Here is a 12,621-nt window from a genome sequence, read left to right on the forward strand (position 1 = left end):
GCCGCTCTGGCAGTGGCAGTTCCCTCTGCTTCCGACATCTTCTTCCCCCCTAGTCAACCGTGGCCTACCTTCCGTTGCTTTTCTTCTGTAGGCTCCGCAGGCAACCGTCGGGGTTGAGGACCTTGCGTCGCATAATGGTGACGTCAGCGTCCGCTCGGCTCCTTTCAGGACCTTGCGCAGCGTTAGTGCGTAAGGCAGGGCTCCAGTTCTCACCCGCTTTCGTCATCCAAGCCCCTCTTCTTCCCGCGCGGCGTCCCAAAGATGGCGCCAGATGGAGGGAAAAAGGCTGCGGATGACGGGAAACAGCTGTGGATGGCGGGAAACTCCACCAAGGTAAGTTTTACAGTCTTTCTTCAGGCACGCAGTACCCGTTGGTGGCGGGCACAAAATCCTGCTGACTACACCAAATGTTGACGCACCCCCTGGGCCGTGTGTGTGCGGGGAAACCTGGAACCGGACCTGTTGTGGATGCTTGCGGTTGTAGTCTCCGTGGCGGCGATCCGGTCCGTACGCAGGGCGGTCAACCCAAATGGCAGTTTATATGCTGAATGTCCGACTACGCCACCCGTGGATTGCGATCAGAGTGAACCGCCGCTGCAGGGCAGACCACTGAGGCTGGTGTTGTGGGTGTAGCATAGGTTAGTATAACTCCCCACGGGAGAAGTATAGCCTCAGGGCAGTAATAGGGATGTTGGTGGTGATGGTGCGTGGGAGCAGCAGTAACACACGGAGTCTGTCATGCAATTCAGGGTCTTTACTGTTGGTGGTATTAAGGGACCTGTCCGAAATACAGATTAACAAAGGAGACCTAGTCAGTCTGAGAGCAACTGGGAAACGGGAAGTTTGTAGGCCTACCTTACTGACTTCACTCTTTCTTGGCTATCCTGCTGTAGTGTAGTGGTAGCCCATGTCTCTGAGTGTACCGTGTTGTTCTCACCCGTATGACTGGCGACTCGGGCCTTCCGTACTTCTTACCCCTCCAGGGCAGTAGCGGTCCCTCTCATGTGGCTGAGCCTCCGGGCTTCCTTGGGCCAGAGGACTTGAAGTCCCCTGCATGGTGGTTTTCTGCTGCTGGGCTTATATCACTCACAGCCTCGGACTCCAGTGTCTGGCTCTGTAAGTCTCTAGCCAGGGCGAGCTCTGCTGGCTCCCCTCCTGGCCTTGTGCTCCTCCTCTGCCTACAGGGACTCCTCAGCCTGCTGCTGACCTGTCCCTGTTTGCAACTTCACTGGAACCTTGTCTGGAACTTGTCTCTAACTTCTCTCTCTAATCCCGCCCCAGATCCAGTTTATAAAGGGCAGATTCCTCCCCTCCCTGGACTGAGGCAGGAGGTGCTGAATGCTAATTGTCCCCAACCAGGGAACCTCCCACCTGCTCTCAGACATGACATTGCTGCCACTGTGGTGAGCAGACCTGGGGTGCCACACCGTCCCCTCCTTACACCAACACAAGTTCCATAACATCACTCTGTCCCTGACTAATGCCGTTACAAGGAATGTCCATTTAGTAACCGACACGTGAACAAGTGCTTGTGGCCAGGGACGATACATTTCCCTGACATAAGTTTTAAAGGGTGATCAAGCAACCCTTACTTTTAACGTTTCCAGATTGTGTGCTATGCCTTCCTTCATAATTTTTACAGGATGTGTATGATACCTGCCTCTATAATTCTCTTATAAATATATATGTTTTTCAGCCCTTGCACTTAATGCATAGGCTTTATCAGTCTAGGAATCTCACTCCTTAAAAATGGGAAAAAAGGTTTTCTGAGGTTCTCCTTTACATGTCTTCCAGGGTGTATTGCAGTCCCTATTTCTAATTATTGGCAGCCCTTGCACTAGTGCATAGGCTTTGAGTCTAGGAGTCTCACTAAATAACAATTTTAACAGAATGTGTATGAGGTCCTCTTTTTTGTCTAATACAGGGTTTATCAGAGTCCCTCTTCCTTTTAATTTTTTGCAGTTCTTGCATTGTCCACATAGGCTTTGTGAGTTTCAGATTCCACCTACAGAAATTAAATAGGATGTTTCTGACCATGTCACTCAGACAATATGTCCAGATAGGGTAACAAAATTTTAAAATTACATTTAATGGTGATTACCGGTGGGTGTTGTTTTATTTCTCCCTCTACTATGTCTTATACTGCAGTCACAGGCAACAGTGAAATATGGTAAGAGATGGCCCGGCTTTTAAGGGATGCGGAGGAAAGGTTTTTTTTTTTCTCTCTTCTTAATTTTGCCTTATATACTAGTATACAGGAAAGAATGTTTCCTAACATTTTTTTGTAAAATCCATTTTATTTTCAGTTTTGTACGTTTTATTGTCAGTCCGTAAAAGTAGAGTAATACTCTGACAACATTCTTCCCTGCAGAGATCTGGGAGCCAGAGATGCGTCCAGGCATCTTTCCCATGCTCACCCCATTCCATTTGAGTGGTGTTTCCATCTATTTCAATGATTATCTGGACTCTTCAGCCCTTCTGGTAGGGTCTTCCAGAAAAATGCTGTAGTTTCCCACTGACTTCCATTATACTCGGTACTCGAGTAGAACCTATCTGAGCATCTGACCTGCTCGATTCGAGTACCGAGCACTCGAGCATTTTAGTGGTCACTCATCACTAGTTTGTAGACTGTTTATATCCACTGTATATGAAACCATGTTATTCTTTTTTACGGACATTGGAATATTGGACAGCTCAACAATTTCATATATATTTCTCTGTTTCCTGCAGACAGTGAGACCTGCGACCGATGTCCTGATGATGAGTGGCCAGATGAGAAGAAAGTGAAATGTGTCCCTAAATCCCATGAGTTTCTGTCCTATGAGGAGGGTGAAATTGTAATTCTTTTTATATTTACATCTTTACTATTTTTCATTGTTTCCATTTTTATATTAGGAATTTTCATCCATTTCTGGGACAACCCAATTGTGAGGGCCAATAACCGCACTGTGAGCTTCATTCTCCTGGTCTCCATCTCACTGAGTTTTCTCTGTGTCTTCTTCTTCCTTGGTCGTCCTGTGGACATCACCTGCTTACTGAGACAGACGTCATTTGGGATATTCTTCTCTATTTCCCTATCTTCTGTGCTTGCAAAAACAATCACAGTCTGCATTGCCTTCAAAGCCACCAAACCAGGCAGCATCTGGAGGAAGTGGGTCGGTGTAAAGACATCAAATTATGTGGTGGGGATCTGCTCCTCAGTCCAAGTTCTCATCTGCATTGTTTGGATGTCTGTTTGCTCTCCCTATCAGGAGTTGGACATGACTTCTTATACTGATAGGATCATCATTCAGTGTAATGAAGGCTCAGAAGTCTGGTTCTACTCTATGTTGGGTTATCTGGGGCTCCTGGCAGCTATGAGCTTTGTTCTGGCTTTCATGGTCAGGACATTACCGGACAGCTTTAATGAGGCCAAGTACATCACCTTCAGCATGCTGATGTTCTGCAGTGTCTGGATTGCCATGATCCCGGCATATCTGAGCACCAGAGGGAAGAGCATGGTGGCTGTGGAGATATTCACCATATTGATCTCATGTGCTGGAATATTGTGTTGTATATTCTTCCCAAAATGTTATATGATACTTTTCAAAAAGGAGATAAATATTAGAAGACAAATGTAGAGAAAATATAACTATTACTATTCTGAATATTATAAATGTGAATTTATACAGAATAATAACAATAAAAATAAAATAGAAATAAACATTTAACTTAGTAACAAAAAATCTAAAACAACAAAATAAAAATTCTCTTATGGTTACATAATAAAGTATTATATATATATATATATATTTTTGGCTTTTGTCTCCTCCTATGAGAACATATTGTGTCATCATTAGAGCTTCATAGTTTCCGGCTTTGAAGGCAACCAATCAACACATTTTTACTTATTAAATTAAGGCTGTAATGTTCTAGGTTTATATCGTCATAATAATTCCCCTGATTTGAATCAGCAGTTTTGTTATTATCAGCTTATATAACAGCATATCGCTTGCTTTAATACCTCTGGTGATGATGGAGGAAGAAGAGTCTTGGTGTCTTTCCGGTTGCCGAGCCCTTATCTTCTTAGTGACATTCGGCAGAGCTTCTGATGTCACTAGCTGAGACAAAATCTCTTGGATTTGTTGGTCGTTTGTGGACTCTCGGCTTGTGATGTGGAGCCACAATCACATGTACATGAAAACAGAGATGAGTTATCGTGTTATAGGTGTGATTTGCGTCCTTACACTTAATGGTTTTAACCCTCTAAGGACAGAGAAATTTTTCATTTTTGGCCTTTCATTTTTCCCTACTCTTCTTTCAAAAGCCGTAACGTTTCTATTTTCTCGCTGACAAAACCATGTGCGGGCTTCTCTTTTGAGGCACTTGTACGTTTCATTGGCATAATTATTTTATCTACAGTTTACTGGAAAATGAAAAGAAATTCCAAGTGAAGTCAAAATGCAGAAAAAAAACGCATTTCCACAATTGTCTTTTTAGGTTTTGTTTTTTAAGTGTTTATTTTTCAGTAAAAATGACCTGGAAATGTGAATGTCCAGATCAGTACAATTACAATGATACTAAACTTACATTTTATTTTAATCAAATGGTGAAAAATAATTGTAAAAAAAAACAAAATTTAGCTTGAGTCACCACTTTCCAAAACCTGTAATATTTTATTTTTTTGCTCAATGGAGCTGTGTGAGGGATGTTTTTTGCATGGAGACCAGTATTTTTATTGGTGCTCTTTTCTGGCAGGTCTGAGGCTTTGATTGCTTTTTATTGCATGTTTTTGTGTAGTTGAGGCAACCAAAAACCTGCTATTCTGGCATTTTGACATTTATTTCTCTTTACAGTTTTTATAGATCGGGTTAATTTTATTTTTTCATAGATCGGACTTTTCTAAACACATTGATATGTGTGTCTTTTTTTAAATTATATACAGTGGGTACGGAAAGTATTCAGACCCATTTAAATTTCACTCTTTGTTTCATTGCAGCCATTTGGTAAATTCTAAAAAGCTCTTTTTTTTCTCATTAAAGTCCACTCTGCACCCCATCTTGACTGAAAAAAAACAGAAATGTTGTAATTTTTGCAAATTTATTTAAAAAGAAAAACTGAAATATCACGTGGTCATAAATATTCAGACCCTTTGCTCACTATTGGGTAAAAGCCCCCTTTTGTGCTCGTACAGCCATGAGTCTTCTTGGGAATGATGCAACTAGTTTTTCACACCTGGATTTGCGGATCCTCTGCCATTCTTTCTTGTAGATCCTCTCCAGTTCCATCAGATTGGATGGTGAACATTGGTGGAAAGCCATTTTAAGGTCTCTCCAGAGATGCTCAATTGGTTTAGGTTAGGGCTCTGGCTGGGCCAGTCAAGAATGGTCACAGAGTTGTTCTGAAGCCACTCCTTTGTTATTTTTGCTGTGTGCTTAGGGTCATTGTTTTATTGGAAGGTGAACCTTAGGCCAAGTCTGAGGTCCAGAGCACCCCAGAAGAGGTTTTCATCCAGGATTTCTCTGTACTTGTCCGTATTCATGTTTCCTTCAATTGCAACCAGTCTCCCTGTCCCTGCAGCTGAAAAACAACCCCATAGCATGATGCTGCCACCACCATGTTTCACTGTTGGGATTGTTTTGGGCAGGTGGGTGAGCAGTGCCTGGTTTTCTCCACACATACCGCTTATAATTATCACCAAAAATTTCTATCTTCGTCTCATCAGACCAGAGAATCTTATTTCTCATAGTCTGGGAGTCCTTCGTGTGTTTTTGAGCAAACTCTATGCGGGCTTTCATATCTCTTGCACTGAGGAGAAGCTTCCGTCGGGCCACTCTGCCATAAAGGCCCGACTGGTGGAGGGCTGCAGTGATAGTTGACTTTGTGGAACTTTCTCCCATCTCACTACTGCATCTCTGGAGCTCAGTCACAGTAATCTTGGGGTTCTTCTTTACCTCTCTCACTGTAGCAACGGCATCTCTGCCTTCTACCAGGCAGAGACGCCGTCCCTCTCACCGCCGCGCTTCCTGCCCGGCGTCCTCCAGCGCTCCTCTTCCTGCTTCTGCTGTCGGCGCATGCAGCTTCCTGGGCACTGTGCTTAGGGCGCATGCGTGCACGCTCCCTTCCTCTTAAAGGGGCCACGTGCGTTGCCCTTAGGAGTCCCTGGCCAATTGCTGGAGGTCCTCCCATATATAAGGCACCTCCACCAAAATGGAGGTGCCAGAGCAACAGTTGATGCACAGTGTTCTAACCTCTGCTTCAACACTCAGGTCCCGCTGCTAGCCTGACTACTAGTCCTACCCGCCAGCCTATCAGTCCAGTCCACCAGCCTGACTACTATCCAGCCCGACAGTCTGTCTTCCATTCAGTCTGCCAGTCTGTCTATGGGCTTCATCCGCCTGCTTACCTGGAAACACCTGCCTGTTACCTGTCAGCCTACCTAGAGGCTCCGGCCTGTCACTTGCCATGAACACCTGTCTGCCTACCCGGAGGCTTCTGCCCGTCACTAGCTGTGACCACCTGACTGCCTACCTAGAGGCTCCGGCCTGTCACTTGCCGTGACCACCTGACACCCTACCTAGTGACTTCTGCCTGTCGCCTGCTGTATCTGCCAGTTCATCTACCCGGACCTCTCGTCAGCCTGCCTGCTGTACCCATCTGCAGTATCGGTCAGTCTCAGTCATCTGACCTGTGGGAGTCACCTGCTCCTTACAATGTCGTCCCCAGAGTAGCACCTGGTCCCTCTGCTCGGTCCCTCCCTGGTCACCGAGTCGTTAGCCGCCGTATGGCCAGGGTCGGTCTGAGTTGATACTTTGTTACGCCCCTCTGGGCCCCTCCTTGCATCGCAGCACAGAGGTTCCACCACCTGGATCCATAACACTCACCAAGGCTCTTCTCCCACGATTGCTCAATTTGGATGGACGGCCAGGTATAGGAAGACTTCTGGTGGTCCCAAACTTCTTCCATTTAAGAATTATGGAGGCTACTGTGCTCTAATGTACCTTAAGTAATGCAGAAATTATTTTGTAACCTTGGCCAGATCTGTGCCTTGCCACAATTCTGTCTCTGATCTCCTTGGGCAGTTCCTTTGAGCTCATGATTCTCATATGGTCTGACGTGCGCTTTGAGATTTCTGGCATAGAGGGAAACCGAATCTTCTCCGGCTGTCATTTCTCCGTCACCAGTTTCCGCCCATTGTCACACACGACTTAAACTGGCTGTATGTTCAGGGGTGATAGCCACAGATGAGACTGCTGTGTTACAGCTTTCAACAACTCTGCATCGCTGGGCAGTTTGTCACCTAAATTGGCGACGCTGTTTTTTATACTAAAGATAGATCCTATTGTTTTGGGTTTTTTACGATATTTTTTAAGACAAATGCTTTCACCGGGAAATGTCATTTTAAAATTTTACAACCTTATCTGGCAATGTGGTATGTGACACATCATGAGACATGTCCTGTTTCATTTATGATGGAGGGACTCTGAAAGTCATAAAGCCTATTTTTATAGGGCCATCAGACGGCCCTTACTATTTTTAAAAGGCCAGCAGTCGGCCCTTGCTATTGTTAGAGAGCCATCAGCCGGCTATGCTTTGTTGTTCCCATTATTGACAAGTGGGTCTCCTATATTGTTTTTGCGTATGCAGTGACTGCAAGGGCTGCCAAAAATTTGGAGGCAACCCAATACCCCTTTGAAGAGACAAAGAGAAGTGTCTCAGTTAAAAAAAATGTTCCTATTATATTCAAACGGCTGACCAATTTTAGGAAAAATCCCTCTAAGAATTTAAAGACACATAGAGCAGGGCCACAGTAATGACAAATTCCCATTAGAAAGGAGAGAGTCTGCTATACAGTTATACAGTATTAATTCAATAGGAGAAAAAGACCGACAACCTGGTATATATGTACAAATTAATTTTATTGAATTGTATTAAAAAGAAGGGGTTGTAAAGACAGTACACAAGGTGGAAGCAAGATGAAATATATATAACTGTGTAAGCCCCTGTAACACAGTCAATGGCAGGAGCAGATATAGATAAGCTGACACTAAGCGATATACACCTTGTCACAAGCATATATAGTCATGGTCTCCCACTATTGCAAAGTGCCCAAATGGCCTAAAGTCTTTCACAGATATGTGATTAGCTTATAAAAAAGGCATATATAAATAGGTAAACTGGGGCTCAATGGCCCAGGCAATATCAAAAGAGCACGATACAATAGAGGGGCAAAATAATCAAATGACAGATGCAAGAAATAAACGCTTCAACAGTGCAGTAATCAAATTGCTTACCCAGGAGTGGAGTAGCGGTAATGAAAGATAGATGTGCTCGACGCGCGTTTCACGGTGCAACTGTCCATTTTATCAAGGGCAGAGGTAGTGTATGTGTGGAGGGTAAGGCCCACATATATATGTGCTGTAAGCAACATATTTCCCGGGAACCCTGAAGTGCAAGCGCCGGTACCAGCAGTGCGTCACCGGTATCTTGTGGACACGAGGGTGTGTGTTTGTGGCGCAAGCGCGCCGCCGTGACCCAAATCCCCGGCGTGCCCCCTGTGCACGCATGGTAGGAACGCAAGGCGGCATTAAGACAGGAGGGAGCGCGACTGGCATGGTCACCTGCAGGGCGCAAGCGCACCACATCCCTCTACAAAGCACAGCCTGAAGAGGTAATATGGCTGTGTCTATAGAAACACCAGTGGAGAAAAACAGCACACACAAGAAATAAATGATAACAGCAAAAACAAATGACACCATAACATGACACCATAACATGAGGCCATGTAGCTGTAGATTGGTGACGATGAGCCCTTAATATAAATTCAAAATTCTGTCATGAACTAAAATGAAGAAAAATGTAAAAAAGAAGAAAACAGAAAAAAATAATGAATAATGAGGGAACACACAACACAAGCATTAAAAACATTAAAAGGATGCCAGTATGGAATTACAATTACAAGTAGGTGGAAAAGCTCAAACTTTCATTCAAACCAAGGGGCATAACTGTGTTTAAACGCACAATCCAATGAGCCTCCCACTGTTCAAAACTCTTCTTAATATTGCCGCCCCATATCCCCAAGTTCACAACATCAATTCCACGTATCAAGAGGGATTGGTCTTAAGAAGGGCCTGATTTAATCCTGTCCTGGCTGCCCCAATATCTCTCACATGTTCGCGGACACGGACGCGAAGCTCCCTTGACGTCAGACCCACATAAATTAAAGAGCAGCTACATGTAGCATAATAAATCACATGTGATGTGCTGCAAGATATGTGGTGTCTGATGTCGAAGGTCCTCCGTCCATCCGCTGAAGTAAATGAAGTACATCGGAGAACATTGGGACCAGCCAGGCAATGTCCACATTTATAGCAGCCCAACAGAGGTCCCTTTGAACCGAATGGGCACTGTTTCTCTGGAATATAGTGACTCTTGACTAGGAGATCACCTAGGTTCTTGGATCTCCTAGGGGTCATGAAAGCAAGATCTCCCAAATAAGTTCTCAGGGAGGGCTCCGTCATCAATATGTCCCAATGCTTGGCCAGTATCTGTCACATGCTCGACCACTCGTGGTTATACTCTGAGATAAATCTGATTTTGTTATCAACAACACCTCTCCTTATAGAAGTGTGAAGTAGGTCGTTCCGTGGAGTTCTCCTAGCTCTCTCATATCCGTATTTGATACATCTGCGACTATAACCATGATGCGCGAACCTTTGCCCCAGGAACTGGGCCTGACGTTCGAAGTCCGGCCCAAATGAGCATATCTGCCTCATCCTTAGGAACTGTCCAACCGGGACGGCCCTAATGGTAGCGGGACTGTGAGCCAACCAAGCATGAATCAGTGAGTTTACTGAGGTGGACTTCCTAAACACATCAGTCTGAATGAGCCCCTGAGGGTCTACATGTTATGATCTGCTACAAGCACTAAGGAAAGACAGGAGATCTGTCCATACAATAGAACTAAACTGGATCCTTACGATGTAACGGGGAACCTGATCCTGCGATCAGACCCGCTAAAGTCCTCGGCTAGTCTGAACGAAGACCTATAGATGTGAGGGAAGGGATCCCTACAAGAACTAGGGACTGGGAGAAAGATGGACACCTCCTAGCAGAAATTGTAGCAGAAATAAGACAAACAAACAACATAGAACATAGAGGTCCGAAGACCTAGCAAAACTGACAGAGAAAGGTAACAGAGTACCAAGCTAGCTCAAGAGCAGAAATTACAATGAAGTCCAGCAAGGCCAGGAGGGCGGAGCCGGATTAAATAGGCAAAAATGGTCATGTGACCAGCAAACTTGAAAAAACTTAACAGGAGAGTTCTAACAGTACCCCCTCTTCGAAGAGGATCCTCCAGATCCCCTAGGCCCGGGCTTATCAGGAAACCTCCTGTGAAACGCTCTGACAAGTCTGGAAGCAGAAACATCATCCGCCCTCACCCATGAGTTATCCTCGGGTCCGAAACCCTTCCAAGCGACGAGATACTGCAAACTCCCTCTATACCGTCTAGAATTTAGGATGCGGGAAATTTCATATTCCCCGTCCTCCACCACCGGAGGAACATTGGCAGAGGCGTCACCATCCGACACATCAGCTCTTTTCAACAGAGAAACATGAAATACCGGGTTAATCTTCCAGGAGGTAGGAACCTCCAACCTAACAGCAGATTGGTTAACTATCTGAAGCACCTTAGAGGGCCCTACGAACTTGGGACCCAATTTTTTAGAAGGAATCCTCAATCGCAGATTCTTAGAGGACAACCAAACCATGTCACCAACAGCAAACAAAACCTCTTGCCGTTTCCTATCAAAGTACCTCTTAGATTTTTTGCTAGCCTCCTGAAGATTACTATGCACATCCGTCCAAACTCTCTCCAAATCACCGGAAAAACTCTCCTCCTCAGGCACAGCTGATACCAATTTGGAGAATGACCCAAAAGACGGATGTCTCCCAGAACAACAAAAAAAAGGCGAACACCCAGCAGAAGAGGATGTATGGTTGTTAAGAGCAAATTCAGCAAGTGGCAGAAACTCAGACCACCCCTCTTGATTGTCTGACACAAAACAACGCAAGAACTGCTCAACATCCTGGTTCTTTCTTTCTGTCTGGCCATTAGACTCAGGATGATATCCGGATGAAAACGACAAATGAACTCCCAACCTGTCACAAAAGGCACGCCAAAAACGAGCCATGAACTGAGGTTCTCTATCAGAAACAATGTCAGTAGGAACACCATGTAGTCTGACAATTTCCTTGACAAAGGCCTTAGCGAGTGTCTTAGCGCAGGGCAGTTTAATGAAGGGAACCAAGTGACACATCTTGCTAAAATGGTCCACGACCACCCAGATGACCGTGAAACCCTCAGAGGGGGGAAGGTAAGTAATAAAGTCCATAGCCAGATGTGTCCAAGGTGCACTAGGAACCTCCAGAGGGCAAAGCAACCCCACAGCAGGAGCATGCGAAGACTTAGATCTAGCACACACAGTAAATTGACGCACCCACTTAATGACTTCCTTCTGCCATCTAGGCCACCAAAAACTGCGACCCACAAGTCTCTTGGTCTCAGAAATTCCTGGATGACCTGCCAACTGAGACTCATGACACTCAATAAACAAATCTCTCCTAAAGGTCCTAGGCACAAACAACCTCCCATGGGGAGTGTTAGATGGGGCATTCTCCTGAGCTTTAAGAATCTCATCCTCCAAAACGGAGTCCAATGCAGCAATCACAACACCTTCTTGTAAAATGCTTTCATCCTCCTCAGCACCGACCATGGGAGAAAAGCTGCGAGACAAAGCATCAGCTTTAACATTCTTGGTATCCAGGATGTAAGTAACAGAAAAATTAAACCGCGAGAAAAAAAGTGCCCACCTAGCCTGACGGGCATTCAAGCGCTTGGCAGCATCAAGATAGATCAGATTTTTATGATCAGTGAAAACCTGAATGGGAAATTCAGCACCTTCCAAGAGATGACGCCAGGGTTCAAATGCGAGTTTAATAGCCAGCAATTCCCGATTACCAATATCGTAATTAAGTTCAGTCTCAGAAATTTTTTTTTGAAAAAAAAGGCACAGGGATGTACTTCATCCTTGTTTTCCTGAGACAACACTGCACCGACCCCCACAGAAGAAGCATCAACCTCCACCAAAAACGGCTTAGTCACATCAGGCTGCATAAGTATGGGAGCAGAGGTGAACCTCTCCTTTAGAAACACAAAAACTTCAATGGCCTCAGAAGTCCACTGAACCGCATTAGCACCTTTCCTGGTAAAATTTGCAATTCCTTCTCAGAAAAAAATTTCCAAAAATCCTGAATAGGTACAGGTAATTCCCCTTTATCCACAGCAGCAATGCGCCCGTTACAACACTTGTCATAACATTTAGGGCTCCAGGACTTAATTTCATTGGTAGACCAATCCAGTACAGGATTGTGCAATTTTAACCAGGGTAACACCAATACTACAGGAGAAGGCAAATAATTGAATACCACCAAATCCAAATTCTCTTGGTGAATACCATTAATAGTGAGGGGAAATTCACAGACCTTGTGAGTAACACTCTTTAAGGGAGAGCCATCAACAGAAACCACGGCAATAGGGGATGACAAAGGTTTGGGTTTTAATTTAAGCTTTTCCAGGAA

General features: G+C 44.8%; 1 protein-coding gene across 1 annotated transcript in view; it reads left to right on the forward strand.

Annotated features, from left to right (window-relative positions):
• The window catches only part of LOC141229560 (vomeronasal type-2 receptor 26-like), a 111,840-nt gene extending 108,220 nt beyond the window's left edge, over positions 1 to 3,620 (forward strand). Inside the window, exon 3 of the mRNA XM_073667497.1 lies at positions 2,731 to 3,620. Within this exon, the coding sequence (XP_073523598.1) occupies positions 2,731 to 3,620 (890 nt within the window). The remainder of the gene's footprint in view (positions 1 to 2,730) is intronic.
• The last annotated feature ends 9,001 nt before the right edge of the window (positions 3,621 to 12,621 follow it).

Source organism: Phyllobates terribilis, unplaced genomic scaffold (genome assembly GCF_046119375.1).
Source record: "Phyllobates terribilis strain yellow unplaced genomic scaffold, ASM4611937v1 Scaffold_1__5_contigs__length_1240528914, whole genome shotgun sequence".
Taxonomy (NCBI): Eukaryota; Metazoa; Chordata; class Amphibia; order Anura; family Dendrobatidae; genus Phyllobates; species Phyllobates terribilis.